The 24,611-nt window shown below is 26.4% G+C and overlaps 1 protein-coding gene across 1 annotated transcript in view; it reads right to left on the reverse strand.

Annotated features, from left to right (window-relative positions):
- The window catches only part of LOC101241755 (nuclear pore complex protein Nup133), a 111,178-nt gene that overhangs the window by 60,104 nt on the left and 26,463 nt on the right, over positions 1 to 24,611 (reverse strand). The window contains exons 6-19 of the mRNA XM_065805022.1: positions 23,578 to 23,682; positions 23,389 to 23,438; positions 22,764 to 22,836; positions 22,606 to 22,671; positions 22,427 to 22,532; positions 22,151 to 22,209; positions 21,972 to 22,062; positions 10,428 to 10,496; positions 7,147 to 7,222; positions 7,004 to 7,061; positions 6,722 to 6,802; positions 4,275 to 4,404; positions 4,082 to 4,188; positions 3,882 to 3,976 (exon numbers count right to left, since the gene is read on the reverse strand). Coding sequence (XP_065661094.1) covers positions 3,882 to 3,976; positions 4,082 to 4,188; positions 4,275 to 4,404; positions 6,722 to 6,802; positions 7,004 to 7,061; positions 7,147 to 7,222; positions 10,428 to 10,496; positions 21,972 to 22,062; positions 22,151 to 22,209; positions 22,427 to 22,532; positions 22,606 to 22,671; positions 22,764 to 22,836; positions 23,389 to 23,438; positions 23,578 to 23,682 — 1,166 coding nt within the window. The remainder of the gene's footprint in view (positions 1 to 3,881; positions 3,977 to 4,081; positions 4,189 to 4,274; positions 4,405 to 6,721; positions 6,803 to 7,003; positions 7,062 to 7,146; positions 7,223 to 10,427; positions 10,497 to 21,971; positions 22,063 to 22,150; positions 22,210 to 22,426; positions 22,533 to 22,605; positions 22,672 to 22,763; positions 22,837 to 23,388; positions 23,439 to 23,577; positions 23,683 to 24,611) is intronic.

The raw sequence follows: 24,611 nt of genomic DNA on the forward strand, positions 1-24,611 counted from the left end.
AAATGGTCTGCATTGGAACTGTTTTTGATATTTTGAGCATCGCTTTATTTAGGCCAATATTTGAGTCATTTTCAAGGCTAATTTGCATTATCTCATCATCTGACAACACAAAATCTGGGTCATTATGGTCATCAGGTTCTTCATCATTGCTGTTGTAATCAATACTATTGTCAATGTTTGTAGCAGTTTTTTCTTTATCTTTTAAGTATAGAGAGTAATCAATAATTGGTATAGGTTAATCTCCTTCTCGTAAAACATCCTGATGGTTTGTCCATGGCTGATTCGAATCCGTTTCGTCGACAGTGAGGACGCTTTCAATACCTAGGCCATCTTCAAATATCACTTCTGCTTCGTTTATCAATAGTCCAAAAGCTTGATTTCCTGTATCATCATTGCTGTTCAAAATATTTGTTCTTCCAAGGTAGTTTGTAGTCTGCTCAGTTCCTGAAAAAATATTAGGGTATTATTATTGTTTTTATAGACTAATTTTTAATGGATAAATTATGAGAGAAATTTATTAATCTTTTGTGGCCTAGCCAAAAGTTCAAAACTATTTCTTGTTATTATACCTTTCAAATGTTGTAAACGACTAAGCTTGAGCTAGTATTGTCAAATAGTCATACTTAATACAGGAGTAGGCCTAGACCTATCACTTTATGGAGTAGGCCTATAGAAATTTGAATTCAAGTTTTATTTTAAAAGCTACTTATGTACTGTTTCTTCTTTTTGTAGCAAACCGATCACGTTATCAATGAAATCACAATCTTCACTATTTGGTTCATCCATGATTCAACTGCTAGGTAGCAGATATTAATATTGCAACACATATCTTGGACCTACAAGAATACAAACTAAACTGTAACAACACGTATCTTGAACGTTTATTTTTCTATAAGCAATTTTTCTATAGTAAACAACAAATCTAGGTTAAGTGAATACTTCAAAACTATTCATTATACTTCTAAGCTAGTAATCAATTAACTTAACTGAATTACAGTTAACAAATTAAACAATAATTACCTGAAATGAACCAGCTGGTTAATATTGTCATATGTTTTCAATGTAAACAACTCATGATATGTGGTGTTAGAATTCAGTTCTGCCAATTAGCAAGGTACAGAAAACAAATTTACCTAATTTAAACACTTTTCGCAGTATTATTTAACATAAGCGTTGTTAGAATCAGGTGTAAAATTAACCATAGTTTCTTATTCACTACTTAACTCAAAACAGCCAAATTTTGAGATACATGGTGTTGGAGTTTAGCCATCGTTATGTTACATTTTTAATTACGTTTAAAATAAATATTATGCTATAAAACTTATCTTTTTAGACGTTTTATTAAAGTTATGCAAATCGCTTTTAAATTAAGTAACAAATTACTACTAATGATTGTTTAATAAATGAACAAATTTTATCAAATTTATTAAAAAGTGTTGTATATAATATTTTTAAATTGTATAAACATTTACTTTTTCAAAAGAGTTGCACAAAAAAAAAATTGTTTAAAAAAATAACATAGTCTTTTTAAAATACTAATTTTTAATAATTTCATGCTCTAATTAGTAAGTCAAGTTAAATAAAAGGTTTTCAACTTTTTTATTCGTAAAAATAGGAAAAAAATAAAATGCGCCTGCGATTTAAATATAATAAACCACTAACAAGTAATTTAATTCAACATTGTGGCTAGCGCAACAGTACCATTGCTTTGATTTTTTATATTAAAGTCTTGTTAGTAAAGTTTGATTGGTTTATTTTAAGTCAAAGCTGTGAATATTATTAGTTGATTTTGAAAGTTTTATTAGTACAAATTTAAAAAGAATTGCGACTCTACATTATACATTTAGCATTGTGGTATCTCCTTGGTTCATCTTTCACAGTGAATCAGGATCGAGTCCTTCACTAAGAAAAATGTTTTTAAATGTTTTTTAACTTAAATGTTTTATTGAAAGTTATTATTATTGTTGTATATCGAAAGTTACATTGATTTTTATTATTTACATACATAAATTGATATAGGGATAGACACTGTGAGTGTACATACATCCACTGATTTAGGGATAGGCGCAGTGAGTGTACATATATCCACTGATTTAGGAATAGGCACAGTGAGTGTACATACATCGACCGATTTAGGAATAGGCAAAGTGGAGCCCACATACATCGATTAAGGATTATGGTTTGGGCATGCATTCTTTAAATAAAAGAAAAAATCAACCAATCAGAAATCACTACCGTGACTCTAAGAACAATATTAAAGCGAGAGTACTGTTGCGCAAGCAGCAACATTAATTTAACTTTAATTTGAGCATAACAACTTTATTAATAAGCGCTTCACGTAACAAATTTCAAAATTATTATAAATAATTTAAACTCATTAATTCCTATTGTAACTTAAAAAAAATTTTTTTGAAAAAATAAAATTTTTTTAAAATATTTAAAAAAATTGTAACTTTAATTATAAAAATTAATAATATGAACATTACATAATGCTTAAAACTTTTCCATTAATCAACAAAATATATGCTTATAAAAGTAAATAAAGTTATTTTATATTCTTGTAAATTCACATAAAATGTGTTAAAGCTAGTAGTAACAAAAGGTTTTCAACTTATCCATAAATTAAAGTAACTTAAAAAAAATTCTTTCAAAAATAATGGTTTAAAAGATTTTTAGCAAGACATGGAAAAATAGTTTCCAACGTTTTAGTTTATCATCAAAAATACATGCCCACATAAAAAAAATTTATAAGTAACATTTTTTATTAATTTACACATGCGTTTATGTAAACAAACATTATAATTAATTTTATGGTTTTATTTAAAGCCTTCGTGTAAAATGAAAGATCAACAAATAAAAGTTATTCATAACGTAACACTTTTTTTATTGCACTTAAATTGTTAAAATATCAAAATAGCCGTGGTCAAGCTGTAAAGAAAAAAAAATCTTAGCATGGCCAGTTACAGAGTGCAATCCAGGTTGACATATTTTTGAAAAATTTTTTTTTTGAAAATATTAGAGACCCATTAAAAATTCGAGGGTCTTGAGGGACCCCTTAAAATATTTTTTATTCAAAAAAAATTTAAATCTAGTGTTTTTGTATTAGATAGAACACATTAAGTCTCTGCATCTATTTTTTAAAAATATTGTTAGTCAAAAAAGGACTAACAATATTTTTTTAAAATATTGTTAGTCCTTTTTGGGATTCCGCACAGGGATGCGGAATCCCAAAAAGGACTCCGGGTTTGAAAGTCACAAAAAGGTTACTTTATCCTAGTTTTTGGTATCCAGGAGCTCTAAAAATATAAATAAGTTTATGGACTACTAATAGGAAAAAAATTAAGACTTTTTGGTTAGAGGAACAATCATTTTTTGAGTCCGGAGTCCTTAGGTATAATGGCGGCAAGGACTCCGGGACTCCAGGACTCCGGGCTTAAAAACATAAGTTTCAAGTCATTAAATCTTATGAACTTTTTTCTTATAGCAGATCATAAGTCAACAATCATGTTTGGAGCTTCCGGACACTACAGACTTGGAAAAAGTAGAGATATAAAGCCGGAGTCCTTTTGGGACTCCGCATCCCTGGTGCGCATCCCTGGTGTACGTGTGTATATATATATATATATAAATACACACACAAACACATTTATATACACACATCAAAAAAATTTTGACCTAAAGGTCTAACTATAAAACATAGAAACAAGGTCAGGGATTTTTTGCAGACCACAAACCTCAGTATTACAAATATTTTAGTATAATAAAACCTTTGTTATTTAAGACTTTAGAAATTTCAAAACTGACACATGATATAAACTTGAATACTATGATTAGTAAGTAAAAAAACTTGAATACTATGATTAGTAAGTAGAAAAACTTACTGACTGTACATGTCCAATATAGTAGAACAACATTCCATTTTTTCAGCATGTTCAATCAGATGAACTTTTACACTTTCATTGTCCTGCTCATTTAACTTTTCACAAATGAAAAGTTAATAATTAATATTGAAGAAAAACTTGGTGTATAACTATTTTTTTTAAACAACATTGAGTACTGCTTTACAACAAAAAATGCATACCTTCTTAAAGCATTTAGTTTTTATCAAAAAATCAATTAGGTAGTTGTGCATTTGTTCTTTATCTCTCAATTGATTCTGGATCAACACTGATGAAGTAGTAAATCCTACTAAAATAACAATATAAGAAGTTAGTGGAATATAATATTAATTTTAGATATATTTGATGTTAATGAACATTATTTTGACAGCCTACCATTAATAGTCTGACTAGCCCATCTTGGATCAGAAACTGCAGGACTATTTAAAAGTTCTTTACTCAACATTATGATACTGTCTCGCAGTTCCTCACTTGAACATAGAATTGATGCAGCAGTTTCATCATTCTAATGAGTTTTTTTTTTTAAAAAAAAACAATCTTTTTAAAATAAAAAAAACTTTTTAAATTCATTTTTAAATATTTTTTGTATATAAAATTTTAAAATACTTTTTCAAATTCAAACACTTTTGTTTTTTTCACATTTCACAACTTTTTATAAAATAAAAATGAAATTTCTAAAAACTTTTGAATTGTGTGTGCTTGTGTGTTTGTGTGAGAGAGTGGATCCATGTGTGTGAGTTTAATAAAAAGTCTATTTCAAAAAAAGTTAGGCATTATTAATTGTACATATGGTTTTAGTGTCTTAAAAAGGCACATGGCAAAATATAGTAATTTGTAAATAAGAATATTAATGACATATTATTGATTATGAACCAAAATCTAAAAGCCAAACAACTATATTATAACAAAGAACCAATAATATATTTTATTAACAGATTTAATAAATTTTAATTTTAATTAACAAGTTACAGTTTCTATGTTTTATATAAAATTTAAAGTTTTGCAGCATCTTGCTGAATTATCTTTAAACTGGATATTATCTACTAAAATCTGTTTTAGCAACTATTACCTACTTACTTCAGTCTTTTTAGCAACTATTATCTACCTAACTCAGTCTTTTTAGCAACTATTACCTACCTACCTTGGTCTTTTTAACAACTATTACCTACTTACCTTAACCTTTTTAGCACCTATTACCTACCTACCTCAGTCTTTTTAGCATTTATTACCTACCTACCTTAATATGAGAAATAAAATTATTACTTTGCTGCATTGATCCAGTATTTATCTGCTTTCATTAGCTTGAAAAACATTTGCAGTTTCCCAGTTAGATTTTAGATATTTTTGTGAATATTTGTTGTTGGTATTAAATATTTATTGCTTTTGTTGAACTGAAACTTTTTTACTTGTGTGTATATGTATGTGTGTATATATATATATATATATATATATATATATATATATATATATATATATATATATATATATATATATATACACATATATCAGGCCTTGTTACGAGATTTCGCTGCGTAGCGAAAACGCGTAGCGCATTTCTAAGTAACTCAACTCAGCAAATATATTTTGCATCGTTAGAAGTTATATTGCGTCACTCGCGTCTTTTCAAGTACCGCATTGTAATTAAAGTTATTTTATTAACGCGTTAAAAATCATACAAGCAGTTTGTTTTTTTCTCACTATAACAAAAGTTACAAATAAAATTTAAGTTCTTATTAAAAAAAAATTTTTTTAAATTTTTTTCAAATATGAACTAAATTTTATTTTGAAAAAAATATTTTTTTTATGAAACGTAAAATATTTGTTTATTTTCTTATGATTTTATATTTGGTTTTTGGTTATTTTATTAACTGTTAATACATTTTTTCTTATTTAATTTGTGAACTCTTTTTAATAATGTTTTTAAACAATAAAGTTTTTTTTTGTTATTTATCAGTTACCGATAACATGTTTGTGATCATAATTTATTTTCATAAATTAAATGAACGTCATCAAAACTTTACGTTATTGAATTAACAATAAACAAAATATCTTATTAATAAAATATTTACATCAAAATAAATCGTGCATTTTTTAAACTTATTATGACTAAAAATAATTTTTATATTTAAAAGGAATTTATATATTTAATTCCTTAAGATAAAACTTAAAACACTTTTTTTTTTAACTAATTTTTAATAACAAAAAAAAAATTATGAAACAAACTGTTTCTTTAACAAAAAAATCTATTATTTTACAATTGCGGTTAAATGCGGTTACTTCATTTCTTCTGAATAAACGTCACGCTAACGGTAATCAAAAGATAATTTAAATATTCTAAAAGATATAAGTTTTTGCCTAGCGCAAAACTGCTGAACGCGTAGGCAAATCGCCTTTTCGCAACCAAAATGCGAGCTGCGTAGCGCTTCTTAACAAGGCCTGCATATATGTATATATATATACATATATACTAGAAATATAGGTTAGCAAACTATCAAAAAACTATATATTTTCTTTATTATTAATAAGTATAATCCATTCACTTTAATAAAATTTTCTAGATGATTAAAAAAACAAATAAATAAGGAGAAATTAAGGAGAGCAGCCAAACTTTAACTTTTTTAAAGGTTATTTAAAGACTTTTAAGGATTTTTTTTAAAAGATATTTAAGGTTTTTAAGGAACCCTGATATATTTATCTATTTATTTATTACTTATTATTTTAGTAAGCAAATAATATTTCAACTTTTTTAATTTTCTTTTAAATAAAGTTAGTCAAAAATAAAAACAAAAAATTAATTAACTAAAAACCCAGATGTAACTTACTAAATGACCTTTAGTAAATGCAATCAACATATTTCTCAAAACTGAATAAGTATCATGACTAACAGGATTTTCAGCATCTCCCTAAATAAATACTCTGATATATATATATATATATATATATATATATATATATATATATATATATATATATATATATATATATATATATATATATATATATATATATATATATATATCATTAAAAATTATTTTTAGACAAAATCAAGTTTTTTGTTTACTCTTTTTTTTTTTTATTGACAAATAATCTAAAAGTAAAATAACCTGTTCCATTTCATCAAAAGATTTAAGTTGCTCGTTTAATATTCTCTCTTGAATTAAACTAAAATTTAATAAATGAATTTCATTTTATTATTTTAGCTGCAAAACATTTACAACACATTTGTTTTTATAACAAAATAGCTAACATGTTTGGTGAAGAAACCAACAGCTTCAGAAAACCATGCTGACGGGATAAAAATATTGCATTATTACCATAAACACCTGTAAATCAAAGATAAATTTTTTAGAAAGTTATAAAACAGAATATGTTGATTAGAAAAATATATCAACGCTGTTATTTTGTTTGATTGTATTTGAAGTTATTGTTCCTTTTAACAAAGTTATTTACATCTTAACTATATTTATACTATAATTGACCATTTTTAAATGATTCTTAATTTTAAAAGCCCTTGGGCAGTCTGTTTGAAAAACTACACTTTTTTGCATTTAAGTTAGCCAATTTTCACTTTAACTTATTGGGCTTCTTTTGCAGCCTCTGTGTTCATTTGCAAAGATTTGTAATGAACGTTTTTATAGGCGAAAGCACCACCATCAAGAGTTTGGTGTATTGTAGAAATTGCAACATCGATGTGAAGTTTTTTGATTATTGGGGCTTTGATTTTATTCAAAGTCATTGAATGCTAACACTGTTGGCTGCAGTAATTGCTTTCCAGTCACCCCTTGCATTGGCTGCATCACAAACGATTTGGTATTCAGCAATAGTAACCTTTTGTAGAAGCCACACTTTGGAACGGCAATGGTGGGTTATTGATTGTCTTGAGTAGATTTGAGTATAATTTGAAAATGAAAGAATTTATTGTACCATTTACTTTTGATGTATTTATTAAATTCAGCTTAATAAATTTTTAGAACTCATATGGCTGATAAAATTTTCGCGCCAAATTAAAATGAAAATTTATAAATTAAAATGAAAAAAAGCCAAATTAAAATGAAAAAATGCCTACTTAAAATGAAAATTCGTCTACTTAAACGCAAAAAGGTGCAGTAAAATGCAGTTTTAAAATAATGTTAGTGTTATAGCTTATATGTGTATATGCTTAAACATTTATCAGGGGTGTGAAGTTGTAAAAAAAAGTACAGACTCCAACTCCAATCGTTGAAATTTTCAGAGTCCGACTCCGACTATGATTCCAAATACTAAAAAACTAAAAAAATCATTACTTAACACAGCATAAACTAAAACTAAATAAAAATAAATCATAATATAAAATGAATAACTAACAAAATATAAAAAAGTTAAAATAAAAATTTTTTGGTATGCTTGCTGAGCTTTCTCAAGGTTTCGATTTTATTTTATATTCTTTCATATAATTTGTTTTTTTTTCTTCTTTTTAGATATTTTGTTTTTCCTTCTTTTTTTTATTTTTAAAAGACAAAATGAAATTTTCGTCCTTTAAAAATAAAAATTTCATCTACAGTGGCGGAAAAAAGTCATGTATCTTGTAAATTTTTAATGGAATTTTTTGCTGGATAAAACAGAAGCACCAAACAATCACTCTATATTTGTACAGTGTTTACCTTTTTCATAAACAACAGTAAATAGTCAATCGAGAATTGGAAGAATTACTTATACTTAGTATGTCCACTCTTAGCTAAACGCAGCTGTTTAATTCGTCGAGGCATAGATTCAATAAGATCTTGAAGGTGCTGTGGAGTGATGTTATTTCAAGCATTTTGCAGCAAGTTCCAAAGTTCATCCTGATAGCATACCTTTTACTCCTGATTTCCCTTAACAGGATTTCTCATACATGTTCAATGGGATTTATATCTGGGCTCTGGGGTGGCCATTTCATTTGCTCAACATCCTTATCGTGTAAGAAATTGCAAACTCACTTAGCTTTATGGCAAGGTGCATTATCATGTTGAAAGATAAAGGAAACTCTTCTGCCATAAAACTCTCTGGCTGTAGGTAGCATGTGATTTCTTAACACTTTAAGGTATTGGTCTTGATTCATGTTGTTTCAGCAATGGTAACAAATTAAGAAATTCTGTAAAATGAACTAAATTTGTGGTCGGACACACGACTTTTTTCCACCATCGTATTATTTCTTTTTAACTTTTTCACTCTTTAAAAAAGTATTTTATAGTTGTTAAACAAATGAGCCTTTCATTTGCGATGTCATTCCAAAGAAGAGCTTCAATAGCTTTGAATGTTTTTTAGTTAATAAAAAATTGAGCTTATTGCACGGATAATCAGATATTTTTGGCACCTATATTATCATTACATTATTTTCATTTAATCAAAACTTTTTCTTATTTTTTAATGACAGTAGGGTCTTTTAATTATTTTTTAACAAGAATAACTCTTGTTAAAAAAGGAAGGCCTTGCACAGCAAGTCCTGGAGTGGCTGCTCCTCTCGCGCTACCCCAAGGACAGTACTGCACATGAAGCTGAAAGTCCACAGTAACTTTTATATACTTGTTTTTAAATTGGAAATCAACTAAAACACCAGACTTATAATATAATAGTGAAATATAATTTTTTATAACAATAATCTATTTTAAATTTTATCCTGAATATTTTTCAAATTGAAATTAACCACAAACCTTTTTTGTTAACTGTATCAATAACCACTATTGACGCACTAAATAATTTAAATAATGGCACACTTTTATTATTTGTTTTATTTACACTTGTCTTGTACGAACACCTTATGCTCGTCAAATGATTTGAAATCAACTTATTGATTTAGTAATTTGCAATTTGTTAATTTGTATTGCATCGCCAATTTCAAAGAATTTTTTTTACAAATTTTTGAAAAATTCTCTGAACTCTTTAAAAAAAATAATGCAATAATTCTAAAAAGTTTTTTTTAAATTATCTTTATTATTTTTTAGAAGTTAAATATTTTGTACATGCACATGCAAAACGGAGAAGTTTTACTATTGGAGTCGAAGTCGCAATTTGGTTTAGCGACTCCAACACCGACTCCGCCAAAAATGTTGCGAATCCAACTCCATGACTCCGCAGTCCTGACATTTGTTAAAAATACAATATTGTACTTGTATTAATACTGTTGTTGATTTACTTAACTGTGATTGAGTATTATAAAGCTAAATCTTTAAAGTAAATGTCACATTTAACCCACATTAGAATGCCATAACAACAATTTACGTACTTATATAAAAACTTGTGTAACAATATTTTTTTAGTAGTATTTTTTTAAATTTTTATAGTTAAAATTTGAAATTTTAACTACATTTTAACTACATAACTACAAAACTACATTTTAACTACATAACTACAAAATTTAACTACATAACTACAAAACTACATTTTAACTACATAACTACAAAAATTTTATTAGTGTCATATTGAACTTGAGCACATCATATTTACAACTATATTTCAAAAAACAAAATTTTTGTTAAACAAGCAAAAAAACATTGCAATAAAAATTGAAACCTGCACATAGTATGCCACCAATGGTACTGGTAAACTGTATATTAATAACACTCTTTAAATTTTTTGATACTGTAAAAAAATTTATCATAAAATATTATTTGAAAAAATACATATTGTATAATTACTATACACATATTTTTATATTTTAATTAAAAATATATCATGTTCTAAATATATTTGTATTCAATATTAACAGTTATAATTAATTTATTAATTATTATCATGAAGTAATGAAAGAAAAATAATTGTATATAATTTTTTTAACTATTGGATTATTATGCTTAATGCATTTCTTTGCTGAACTTAATCTCTCTATTACAATTTTGAATTCTATACTTTAACACTATGGGATGACCCACCCATATGCAAGCAATTTCATACAATTATTATAATTAAATAATAGTAAAATATAGTAATAAAAAAAAATGAAGCAAAAATAAATTTTAAAAATTTAGAAATTAGAATAATTAAGAGTAAATTTCAAAAGATTATGTATTATTTACTGTATATATTTATTATTAAAGTATTCATTTAAAAAAAGCATTTTAATGAATCTTAATAAGATAATTTGCGTAACATTGTTAACTGAAAAAAAATTTTTTTTTGAATTCTAATAAATCAGCATTAGCTTCAATTATTGCAGGCTTAAATGGCTCCTTATACACTGCGTGACATAATGATAAGACACCCAAAAAAGATTTATAAAACTCTACTATACATATATGTTTAAAAACTAACCTTTATTGTAAATAAAAGCAAAGGGTTTACAACACTAAACAACATTTTAACAAATTTATTTTCAACGTAACACACATTTATTAAAAAAAAAAAACGTTTTTTCAGTGTGACAAAATTATAAGACAATTTTACAAAAAACGTTTTATTTGCAAACCGCAGTTGTGGGCAATTAAGAATACTTATTTGATGTAAACACCACAGACAATTATTTAACTGTAAACTTTTATAAATTATTGAACTGTCAAAAATTTAGTTTAGGTTTTTTTTTTTATTAAGTATAAAACAACAAATTAATTAATAATGGGTCGTGCTGCATCGTTGAGTCCAGATGAGAAAAAAGTGCCCTCTAACTTATGGAAAATGGGTCACTCCGTTAGTTAGATGGCTAGAACTATTGGACGCAGCCAAACTGTGATTTAAAACTACGTTAATAGTCCTCATATGTATGGAATAAAAAAAAGTCCCGGACATCCATCAACATTAAGTGACTGTGTTAGGCAAAGATTGTTGAGACAAGCTTCAAATTCTTCATTAACTCCACGTCAAATTGCTGCAGAAGCAGGTGTGATTGCTAATTTACATACAGTTCAGTGAGTTATTCATAATGCTTTTCACCTTTTGCGCAAAAAACTTCAGCATAAACCACCTTTGACAACAAATCACGATTAACTTTTGCAAAGGACCACATAACATGGAAAGAAGAGTGGCAACATGTAGTATTTTTTGACAAAAAACGATTTTGTCTTGATGGGCTGGATAGATGGACTTATTACTTTTGCAATTTGCGTAAAGAGCCAGTAACACAGTAACAACATCAAATGGGTTGTGGTGGTGTAATGATTTGGTGTGCGATTGGGTATCATGGTAAATCAAAAACTCATTTTATTGATGGAAAAATGAAGGTTAAGGATTATCTTTTAATTGTTCAAGAATTCTTACGACGTGACACCACTGTCATTGGTGGTGAAAATTTTGTTTTTCAGCAAGATAATGCTAGTGTTCATACTGCTAAGATAGTAAAGGAATATTTCAACAGCAGTGAAATTGAAACATTGAAGTGGCCAGCTAGATCTCCAGACCTGAACATTATTGAGAATGTTTGGGCACAGCTGTCACATATAGTGTTTGAAGGTGGTAAACAATATAGTTCACTAGCTGACTTGAAATCATCCATCGCATCTGCATGGGATGCAATTGAAATTTCGTACATAAAAAAATGTATGATTCTTTTCCTTCTAGAATGATTGAAGTGATTCAAAAAAATGGTTGAAGTACCCACAATCGATAGTTTAAAATTGAGACATCTTTTTATATAAATGACAATTCATATGAATTTTTTTCCAAAAGTGTCTTATAATTTTGTTGCACTAAAAAACAGTTGTTTTTTTTATAAAATGCGAGTTAGGTTTTAAAAAAAATTTTTATTGTTATTTAGTCTTGTAATCCTTTTGCTCTCCTTTATTATAAAAATTAGTTTTTAAAAAAAAATGTATAGTAGAGTTTTATAAATATTTTTTGGGTGTCTTATCATTATGTCGCGCAGTGTAGGTAGCCAAATAGGGTCATTTCGGATAAAGCAAGCCAATAAAACTAAAATCAGTGTGTATTAATAACTATGTGAGATATCTTAATACTTCTTGTACTAGAAAACTCTATAACAGATACCTAAACTATGATATAATGTAAAGTGAGCCACACTAATATAAAGTGAGCCAAGTAAACTATATATGATACATAGGAAAGGCTCGCTTTATATTAACAAATTTATAAAGTGAGCCACCATTATTGGTAAAGCGAGCCAATAGCTTATATGATTATTCTAAAGTGAGCCATTTAGCTTTTATTTCAGACAAAAATTTACAAAATTGGAAGTATTATTACAAATAATATTTACTATATTAATATTAACTTTATTACCTACGATATAGTAAACTGGTATTAAAAGTTTGCAAACATTAACCTCAAATGCATACAATGCAAAAAATTTAAAGAACAAAAGCAATATAAAAATGTCAGCGACTAGTCTAATAAAAATAATACTGCTAAAGCTGCAGATAAATGATGCAGTACAAAATGCAAAATATCAAGTCTTAACTAGAGTTAATTTACTTAGTTGTTGTTTGAACACAATCAGCACATAGTTGTCCACGCACGGTTATGCTCTTGCTGCAGACAGATTCTCTGCCTTTTTTGTGCTTATATCAGGAAATCTGTTCAAAAAGCCCTGAAACCAGTAATAACTGGCAATTTTTTTTGATTCTGAAAATCCTTTTACTCCTTTAGCATCGGAATAAGCATATGCATATGCCGTATTGACAACCGTTCAGTTGAAGGTTTTTCTTCTTGTTTTCTGTATTTTTCCATAGCACCAGCCATATTTCCTTTTTGCCATAAATTTAGTTTTGTGCCTGCATGACTTTGAGGCCTCGGCAGTTTTTTTGGACTTTGATGTTGTCCTCGAATTGCCGGTACCTGCTCGGACAATTTTTGTTTTCCTTGAGATTTTTGGTTTCTTCGGGCCGTGATCGGTTGATAACATACCATTCTGTAAAAATATCATAAAAAATTCCAATAAATTAACAATTCCTGTGGGTCAAAAAGCAAAAAAATTTATAATATTTTTTACATTTATTTATTATTGCAATTTTTGGAAAAGTGAGCCAATGGCTTGGTTTACCTGAATGCCCTTGGCTCGGTTTATCTAACAGTTATGCAAAACCGAGCCAGGTTGAAAATTCGATTAAAAAACTTTATCATCGCTCAAATACATATCAACACTGTATTTTTTGAAATAGTTTCTCATATTACTAATATTACAATCATATTTACTATAAATAGTGTCAAATATGAAATACTCACTTTTCTTAATTGAAGCTAAACAAAATATAAGGTCTTAAAGCGAAAAAACGTTTTGTTACTACTCGAATGATTATAATTATACCACCGCGAAAATAATTGCTTAGCAACTGTTTTTAAAATATTCATTAGACTTTAAAATGAATAACTAATATTAAATAAATTGTTATAAATCGAAAGCATAATTTGATTTCGTAAAATTGCAATATTTAGGCGACCGGCTCGCTTTATCCGATGGCTCGCTTTATCCGAAATGACCCTAATAAAAAACAATTAATGCAGGCTAATTATTGTTTTTTTTATTTTTTTATTTAGCTTAAAAACATTTGTGATTTATTTGTTGTTGTTTATAGATTAGAAATCATATTTGCCACTGAACCATTTTCAATATACTTATACAGAAAGTTTATAGCTTACTATTTTGTTCCAAAAAGAGAATTCTAAAAAAATTTTTTAAATCTTTTTAGATAAAATGCTGAGACAAGTTTTGTTCATGTTAAAGAAAATGTTTAATAAAAAGCGTTTGGGCTAAATTTTTTTGATTAAATCTAAATAATGAATGCCTACCAACAAAATTAAAATTTTTGTTTCAGTCAAAGTTTGCCGCCTCCATTTTTTTTGGTACTCCAAATCTGTATAATGTTAGCCGCAATCTGCAGACTTGATAATTTATTTCAATCATGTTTTAATTCATAACAGTTTCGGTATATGATGTCATCGTAGAAATTTTTTTTTAATTCAATTTTTTTATGATTTTGGTATTTTTTCTCCTACAAAATAATAGTACAATTTTTTACTAAATCCTGAAATATATTTGTTACAATTTAAAATAAAGTAACTTTTAAATTAGTAATTTTAAATTATTAATTAAAATGATTTTTTAATTAATAACTAATTTTAGAATAAGCGACAGTAAAATTACAGATATTTGAATTTATCAATATATTTATGAATTTATCAAGATATTTGATATTTCTTTATCAGAAATAATTAATCATTATGTTTTAGTTCAAATTGCTAAAAGTTTTAATATGATTATGGATAAAAAGGTAATCATATTATATTTTTCAATTTCATTTTGATAACTAAAAGTGTAAAAGTTTCCAGATGATAATGGAGTTTACACAAATTTCAATGGTGATGATGAAGGTGCCTTAGAAATATCTGAGGTTGTAGAAGCATGAAAATACATTGAAGGGTTCAAAAAAAAACAAGTTCTAAAAATAAAACAACGGCTATTTTCAAAACCATAAATTCTAAAAGCATTACTCGCATTAGCGCAAATCAAAACTATATATATATATATATATATATATATATATATATATATATATATATATATATATATATATATATATATATATATATATATATATATATACAGTAGTGGCCAAAAATTTAAGCCAGGCTACATTTTTTAAACTTTTTTAACTTATTGTTTATTTATGGCGTTATTACCTTGGATACAAATAATTTTTTTATTATATTTTAATTTTTGAAGATATTTTGATTTATTTTACACCATCAGGTTGCCATAGTTGTGATATCATGTGTAAAAAGCATGATATTATTAACTTTGTTTAAGGTAAAATAAATGCACTATTTTCGGAGGGCTATTCTCAAAGTATTATAGCAAAACAATTAAAAATATCAAGATGAGCAGTGCAAAATGCTTTACGTGTGCAAGACTATTCAAATCGCAAAAATTGTGGTAGAAAACGTGTGAGTACATCACGAGAAGACCGTTTTTTAAAGAATGTTATTAATAGTGAGCCCCACACAACATCTGCAAGGTTATCACAACTTGCTATGGAAAAGGGACTTACTATTAGTTCGAGAACAATTAGAAGAAGGTTGTGTTATGACTTTGGTCTAGTTGCAAGAAGACCAGCTAAAAAACCTTTATTAACTCCATCTCAATTACAAGCTAGGATTAAATTTTGTAAGAGTTTAAAAGGCAAGACACCGGAATGGTGGGAATGCGTAATGTTTAATGACAAAAGTATGTTTCAACAAATTAGAAGCACGGGCTATAATTATGTTAGAAGACCTGTGGGAGAACGCCTGAATCCAAAGTATATCATAAAAACAGTAAAACATCCTCCTTCAGTCATGGTACGGGTAGCAATCACAGCGCAAGGCCGATGCGGGTTGCACATCTTTAAAAAAGGTGAAAAAGTCAATGCACAAAAGTATCTAAGTGTATTGAAAGACAAAGTGAAACTGCACATGGAAATGACTAAAAACAGCATTTTCCAGCAAGATTCAGCACCTTGTCATACAGCTACAACAGTTAAGAAGTGGTTTACTGATAAAAAAAATTGAATTATTATCTCATTGGCCCTAAAGTTCACCCAACCTTAATGTTATCGAGAACTGCTGGAGTATAATGAAGCAGAAAGTTGCAGCACATCAGCCAAAATCTGAAGAACATCTTCAAAAAGTTCTTAAAGAAGTGTGGACAAATGAAATAACTCGAGAATTTTGTAAAACATTAGTACATAGTATGCCAAGAAGAATACAAGCCATGCTTGATAATAAGGGACATCCAACAAAGTATTGAACTATAACATTTAAGTCATTTAAACTTTTGCTATAATTTGGTGCTATAACTATTATTTTATTGAATATTAACAACTTTTGATAGTTTTTATCTATTTTTTTTCATTTATTTTACATTTCCTATTGTGTTTAATCAATATTCAAAAAATTACACTGCAAAATTTGAGTGATTTTTTATGACATGCCTTAATTTTTTGGTCACTACTGTGTGTGTATATATATATATATATATATATATATATATATATATATATATATATATATATATATATATATATATATATATATATATATATATGTATATATATATATGTATATATATATATATATATATATATATATATATATATATATACTTAGGACCTATTAATTAAAATTTGAAACATACAAACTATATATATATATATATATATATATATATATATATATATATATATATATATATATATATATATATATATATATATATATATATATTCCACTACTGCGACTTTAGTTTTAAATAAAGTCTTAATAACTAATGTACATTTCTTTTTTGTTCTTGTTTGCAATACTTTTTACAGAACATAATAAATTTTTTCATAAAAATTAAAAATAAAGCTGCATATCAAAAAATATTGCATAACAAATAATAAATTACATATTATATATATATATAAATTCATAATAACAAGAGCGCAGAAAAGATCGGACCATCTTGTCTCCCTAAAAACTCTAAAAAATAGCACTTTAAAAATATGTTTATAAAAGTGCACACATAAATACCGGTAAATAAAAAAAAGTAAACAACAGTAACAATTACAATATTAAAACATAAAAACAAAATGCAAAATTTTAAAATAAAGTATATAATTACTAAATGAATGGATATTAAACAAACAGTAAAAAGTGCCTGAAAAAAATTAAAATTGTATTTTTATAAAAATGCGTTGCAGCAAAAGTAATCCTTCAAATGATAAAAACATTACCAATAACATCATATCTTCAAAACCAAATATATAATGGGGAAGTTGTAAAAAGTAATGAGGATGAAATATGTAAAGAACGTGTTTCAGTCTTGCAAACATCTTCAAGGAATATGACAATTATGCTTCAAATTAGCATCAAATGATATTGTACAAGTGAAGACATAGAGAAAAACAAAAACAAAAACAAAAAAAATTTAACAATAAACAACTGAAGCACACTTTTTTTGCAAAAAACTTTAACGAACTTTTAAGTTGTTGTCTGGCATGTGGTGATTCTGTTGATAGATCGAAGAAGTTGATAATAAATGGATTCATTTTTATAGCTTCATTTAAAAATAAATTGTCTTGATAATTTCTAAGTAGAATGGAGATCTCAGCTGACTCGTTAAATTGTTTTTTCCAATATCGATTGCATTTCCAGGAACAACATTTCCTAAAACGTTTTACTAAAACATTTTTTATTATAGGATATCGAAAAGAACTAAAAATAAATAATCAAATAAAATAATAAATTCATTTAAATCCAAATAAATTTTTTCTTTTTTGTTCTTTCAATATTTTCAGCTTTGGTCTCAGTTGATGTTGGAGCCATATCTCATTTTTCACTTTTTTTTTTCGTTCTTATGATTGCTGTTTTTAAAAAAACTTTTTTTTATGATCAAAAGGTAATGTTTTTATTCTTTTATTTTTCTAGTGCTAAACTTTTGGGTAGGTTTTTGGTATGCTATCCAATATTTAATTTCTCTATGACTATCAGCATTAAAATTATGATCAAGAGCTGCCAAACACGCACCCATTACCATGTGATCATATTCAATGTGTTTCGATATACAATTTAACAAAAGGTTTTTAAAAACTTCAACACTTGTTGTATGAATTGCTTCAGTTAAATATTCAAAGATTCCTTTAAGAGTTTTTGATTTCATTAAGTTAACTAAAAATTGAAAAGCGTCAGATTTTGCATCCAACCTGTTTTGTGAATATTCATCTTGTTAAAAATAAGGCTCATTTTTGCACTTAAGAAAATACGAACAGCCACCCTATTCATGTACATTTCGGATATGGTATAGAATGGATGAAAATTTTTCATACATTAAACGTGGATTTTTATTTGAAGTTACAACATTCCACCAAAAATGATTTACTACTGATGGAGTCCATTTTAGTAAATCTTTTTTAGAACTATTTTTGCTTGCTTTGTGCATTTTTTTACTAATTGACTTAGCAACGTACCATGGATCATATTGATGATTTATATTGTTAAATCTTGGATCCACTTTTAAAGTTTTTTGGATTTGAGTATGACGATCTCTAGCTATAAAATCAATTTTTACTCCTACTTTTTTTAATGTTTTTAATACGCGAATAAATCCTTCTTTTTCCATACAGTTCGAATTCTTTATTTCTGTCACTGAAATGATAACTGAGTCAATAACACACCCAGATTCAGGTTTGATAAATGTATAAGTACAATACTTTGCATTATAACCAACCACTAAGAGTTTATTGAATGAAATTTGTTGATAAACATAAATTTAGATAAAAACAGTAAAGAAAATATTTTATAAAGTTGTTGTTCCCACATTAAGGGCTGTGGAGGCCAAAATTTAAGGGTTTTTTTGTTCTTCAGCAACTTAGTTCGTTATTATCGTTATTAGCTATTTCAAACACAAAAAATTAAACCTGCCGCCCCTGGTTCAAACTATATTAGTTACTTTTCATACAAATACAAAGCGGCATTTAATGCTGTTTTGTCTTTGCATTAAAAAAATTTAAAAAAAAGTAAAACTGTCTGACAAAAAAACATTGAAAGCAGTTAATAATATCGAAGCTATATTTATAAATACTTTATATAGAATTTATATAGACTAACTACTTTATTAAACTTAATATAAGTCAATATTACTTATATATAATAAATAATTAAAACATCAATAGATAGACGTAATATTACTTATATATAATTATTAATTAAAATATCAACAGATAGACGAAGATAGAAAATAAGATTTGAATTATTGGAACAAACTTACCTCTGCTAAATTATTTCCACCAAGAAAAAGAGTAAGCAGTGATTTTGGAATGATTATTTTCATCATTTATTTATTTGACATGTCGAAACATGAAGCATCAAAATGTAAAGAACATATTCTTACACTCTTGCTTAAGTTATATATACTAATTGCCTTTTTCCATAAAGCTGCAGGTATTGGATCTGAGGGTAATCAATGCAGATAAATAAATGCGGTAGTGGTGTAGTGGTAGAGCGATTGCTTCATAAGCAAAAGGTTCTGAGTTTGATCCCCACTATGTCCCTGGTAGTACTACCCTCAACTCGTTTCTCCCTACACCGGCCTTGTTCGTCAAGGTTCATGTTTTGGAGTAATAGTGTTGGGAGGGTTATAACCATAATTAAGTAGCCTCCTCGTCTGTAGTGGCCTTCTTGGCCTTGGGGAGGTGAATTAGCATTAAAAAAAAAATTGATGAATGGATATATGAGAACCCAATGTATTCGCATTACTACAGCACCCAATAACAGCGCAATTTATTTTAAAGTTTACAATTCAATAAAAACGTGAAGTTTATGTGTTTTTTTATACAATTTATACTTTGCGTAAAATCCAGACAGCTTACTATTAATTAACACAATAATTTTCAGATTATGACAATAATTCAAGACAGACAATGATTAAAATTGTGAAATCATCATAGCAAGCTTTTATAAAATGTTGTGTATTTGGTATTTCTCGTAATCATGTCGTATTTTTAAAGCGCGTCATTAAAACTTGTCTCTTAACATTTTAAGTTATAAAACTTTTAATTAACAAATGCAAGTTTTTCAATAAACAGTTTCAACATTAATAACTCAATTTTGAAAATTAAAAAAACGTGTTATGCTACACCACTTTTCTATTTTCATCAAAATCATTGCAATTTTGTGGCTTTAAAAACTTCAAGTAGATAAAAAAAAGCAATAAAAATTTTACAAAATAAATTTGATTTAAAATATTCCTACATTATTTGATATAACATCCTTGATAAAGATTTATACTTACAATTGTTAAAAACAAGTTGCGCTACTCACATATCAGCACTAAGTATATTATTCTATTCTTAATTGTTTCACAATTATTTTTTGGGATTTAGTAAAAAATTATACTAATAAAAACGATTTGCTGATTGCGGCAGAAAAAATAAAACAATATCTTAAAAAAAATTTTTTTTATCTATATGTAAATTTCTATATATAATATATAAATTATTTATATGTATAAATTTTTATATTAAATATAAATATTTATATATAATATTTATAAATAATATTTATATATAATATTTATATATAATATAAATAATATATAAATTTTTATCTATATATAAATTATTTTATATAGCTGTCAATTAAACAGGAATGAAATAAATTATCAAGTCTGCAGATTGGGGCTAACATTTTACAGACTGGGAGAACCAAAAATGGAGGCGGTGAGCTTTGACTAAAACTACAATTTTAATTTTGTTGGTATGCATTCATTATTAAGTTTTAATCAAAAAAATTAAGCCCAAATGTTTTTTTTCAACATTATCTTCAATAAAACACAACTTGTCTTGGCACTTAGGGATCCCTTTAAATAACAATTTACTTTACTAGTGATGAAAAGAGAGTCACAAAGTTAACTATCTGAGTAGGAATTCAAAAATATTGAGAATTATAAAAACTTAGGCTTTAGGGCCAGCAGGGTCTGTGATACTAGACAAAATCATTCAATATGGTGAACATTAAAGTCACTAATAACAGCAAAAAAACATTTAAAATTGTTGTTGTTTATAGATTAGAAATCATATTTGCCACTGAACCAACCATAAAGTCAGAAAGTTATATTAATTTACAGCTTACTATTTTGTTCCAAAAAGAGAATTCTAAAATTGGACATTTTAAATAAATATTTTTATATTGATGTGCCTACTAAGTTTGTATAGTGTGCTTCATATGTAGATAGTCTGTCCTCTGATGAGTTTAACCTTAATACTCCTTAAATGAAGTTTTTAGATTAAACACAATGACGAATAATCAAATATTTCACAATTGCTTATCTTAATTTTACGCATACTAATGACTTGCCAATTCACTTTGACTGAAACAGATTTAAAATCTAAGTTAATATGAATTAGTTAAATGATAAATTAAGAATTAATAAATTATCATTTATATATAATAATTAATCTTAAAAGAAGGCTAATTATATTTAATCCAAATTAGATTGGATTTCAAAAATAATAAATATCTAATCATGTAATCAACTAGTCCAGTTATTTAAAAATAACAATGTTTTAAATTTAAAATATATATAGATATATTTATACTGGCACAATTATTTTTAAAAATATGAAAAGATTATAATAAAAAGTAATTACAACTTACAAGAGCGCGAAAAAATCTGCTTGGATGAGGATATGTAAGCTTGGTAGTCAGTACTTGTAACACTTAGCTGAATATCCCCCTCTAAGTTATGCTTGAAATAAATTTATTTTTACTATTAAGTAAAAAATTTAAAACAGTTATATGAAAAAATTATAAAACAGGTAATGATAACTGCTTACAATATCTATGTTAAGGTCAATCAGACTTTCAAAGTGAGAGCAGTTATTTTTTAAAGTCCCTAATAAAAAGTAAAAAAATTGAATAAAAATATTTAATTTTATAAGATTTTATTTTATTTTTTACTGATACTTACCGGAAGAGGCTTGCCTCAAATATCTAATATACTATACAAACATGGTGCACATCTTGCACAATTATAAAACTTAAAAAACAAAATTTAAAAAAATAACTTTTTTTTAAAAAATTACACAATTAAACAATACAAAATAATTTACCTAATGACAGTTGGCTTCTGTTGGCAAAATTTAGTACTAAAAGAAAAATTGTGCCGAAACCTGTATTCTTCATGTCAACAACGTCAACGCTAGATACATTTTTCAACTAAATGTGAGAAAAATATTTTTAATTTTTAAGTAAATTTTAAATGCAGTTAAATTTGAAAACACTTTTAAACCTGCAACATGTCAAGTGATTCTGATGAAGCTTTCAATGTAGAGAGTAGATCGACTTTGAAAATCATCTTCAAAATGAACATAAAAATAACAAAAATATGAAATTTTGTAAACAAGCAATAAAATACTTAATATGTAAGATTAATTTGAAAAAAATTACTTTACAAGCTGACTTTTGGTCACCGGCTATTTCAAACTTTTGGAAACTTCCTTTATCTACCACATAAAAATATCTGAAAAAGATAACTGACTGAAAAAAATACAAAGACATTAAAACTTTATTAACAAAATGCATCTTTCAATATATGAACATTATTAATGAGATACATTATTCAATATATGAACATTATTAATGAGATACATCTTTCAATATATGAACATTATTAATGAGATACATCTTTCAATATAAGAACTTTAAATTTGAATATAAGATTATATTAAAAATAACCATGGGTTTATATTTCTGTGTAATTTACAGCAATCCTTGTATTTTAAAACAATTCTAAATAAAGTGCATTCTGGGTAATTTACAACACCTCTAGTTAACTTACATTAGCCCTGAGTGATTTAATAGGCCTGGGTGATTAACAACACCCCTAGATGATTTATAACAGACCAGGATTTACCCAATATAGAAAACTCACTTTTGTTTTATTTTAACACCAAAACTGTAAACTGACAATATAATTTGATTTATTACTCCTATATATTAAACAGTTATTACTAACATTTTTTTCAAAGAATGAACAAAAATGCTTGGAAATTTAAATGACTAGAAAAGTTACCTTTCATTTTCAGAAAAATCTATGGTGCCACAACAGAGACACGGGTTACCCTGAAAATAAAGTTTTATTGATAAAAAAAAGCAGCTGCAGGTAACATTAAAAATTTTATGATTTTAATGTTTAAAAAAGACAAATGTATTGAAACAAACCTTAAAAAAACAAAGTATTTTTGAAATAAAAATAACTTACTGAACTTTCTTGAGTTGAGGGCTGTAACCAATAACTAGACATTCGTTTCCCGATGCCTGACAGCATTCCAGCAGATGCAAATAACTGTTGGCATTGTATGTTTGACTATCAAGTAAATAATTTAGAAATAAAAACCACTCATATTTTTAAACATTTTTTTTTTTACAAATTAATTGTCAGTTGCACTGTAAAAAAAAACTGTTATTTATGGTTTTACCGCTTTGATAATTTTAATGATTACTGATTTTAATAATGCTGATTGATAACTTAATTAATAAGAATGCATTAAAAAAAATAAAAAAGGTAATGAGAATAACATAACAATAATATTAAAACTATATTAATATTAACAAAATAATATTAAAACCAGGCAAAAGATCATTAAATAAAAAACAAAAACGAATATAAAACAATAAAAGTAAAAAATTGATAGATGAAGATGTTTAACCATATTTTAAGAGCTTCAACTTTATAAAAATTTAGTAACAGTAAAAATAAGTGAAAATAAATAACAATAGGATTATTGTAGACAACAATCTGTGTATTGTAGACTACAGTGTACCAATATAAACTTGTGCCAACAAAACATGATTGCCAAGTAAACGCCATAAACGCAAATAAACGACTGAATAAAATTTGTGTCAGGGAATATTATTACCAAATAATATGTAATAAATAATAATATAATACGCTAATAATATTAGTATATAAGATATTAGTATAATAAAAAAGACATAAATATGGGATAAAACACAAAAAAAACAATGAAGCAAAAATAAATTGAATATAATGAGTCTAATATACTGTTATATCTTATATTAAAACCTTTATATATTATATAAATATATTATGGGCAAATGTTTTAAAATATCTTTAATCAAGGCATTGGAATAGGTGATATGGGTGCTAATATCTGCTAGATAAGGGTCACTTCTGATTTTACACTGTTGTTTTACAACAGTGTTAGTGATTTTTCCGTATCACAGTAGGAAATTACAATGAGTAATATCTTTTATAGTCAGAGATTTTTATAA

This window comes from Hydra vulgaris, chromosome 09 (genome assembly GCF_038396675.1).
Source record: "Hydra vulgaris chromosome 09, alternate assembly HydraT2T_AEP".
Classification (NCBI taxonomy): domain Eukaryota; kingdom Metazoa; phylum Cnidaria; class Hydrozoa; order Anthoathecata; family Hydridae; genus Hydra; species Hydra vulgaris.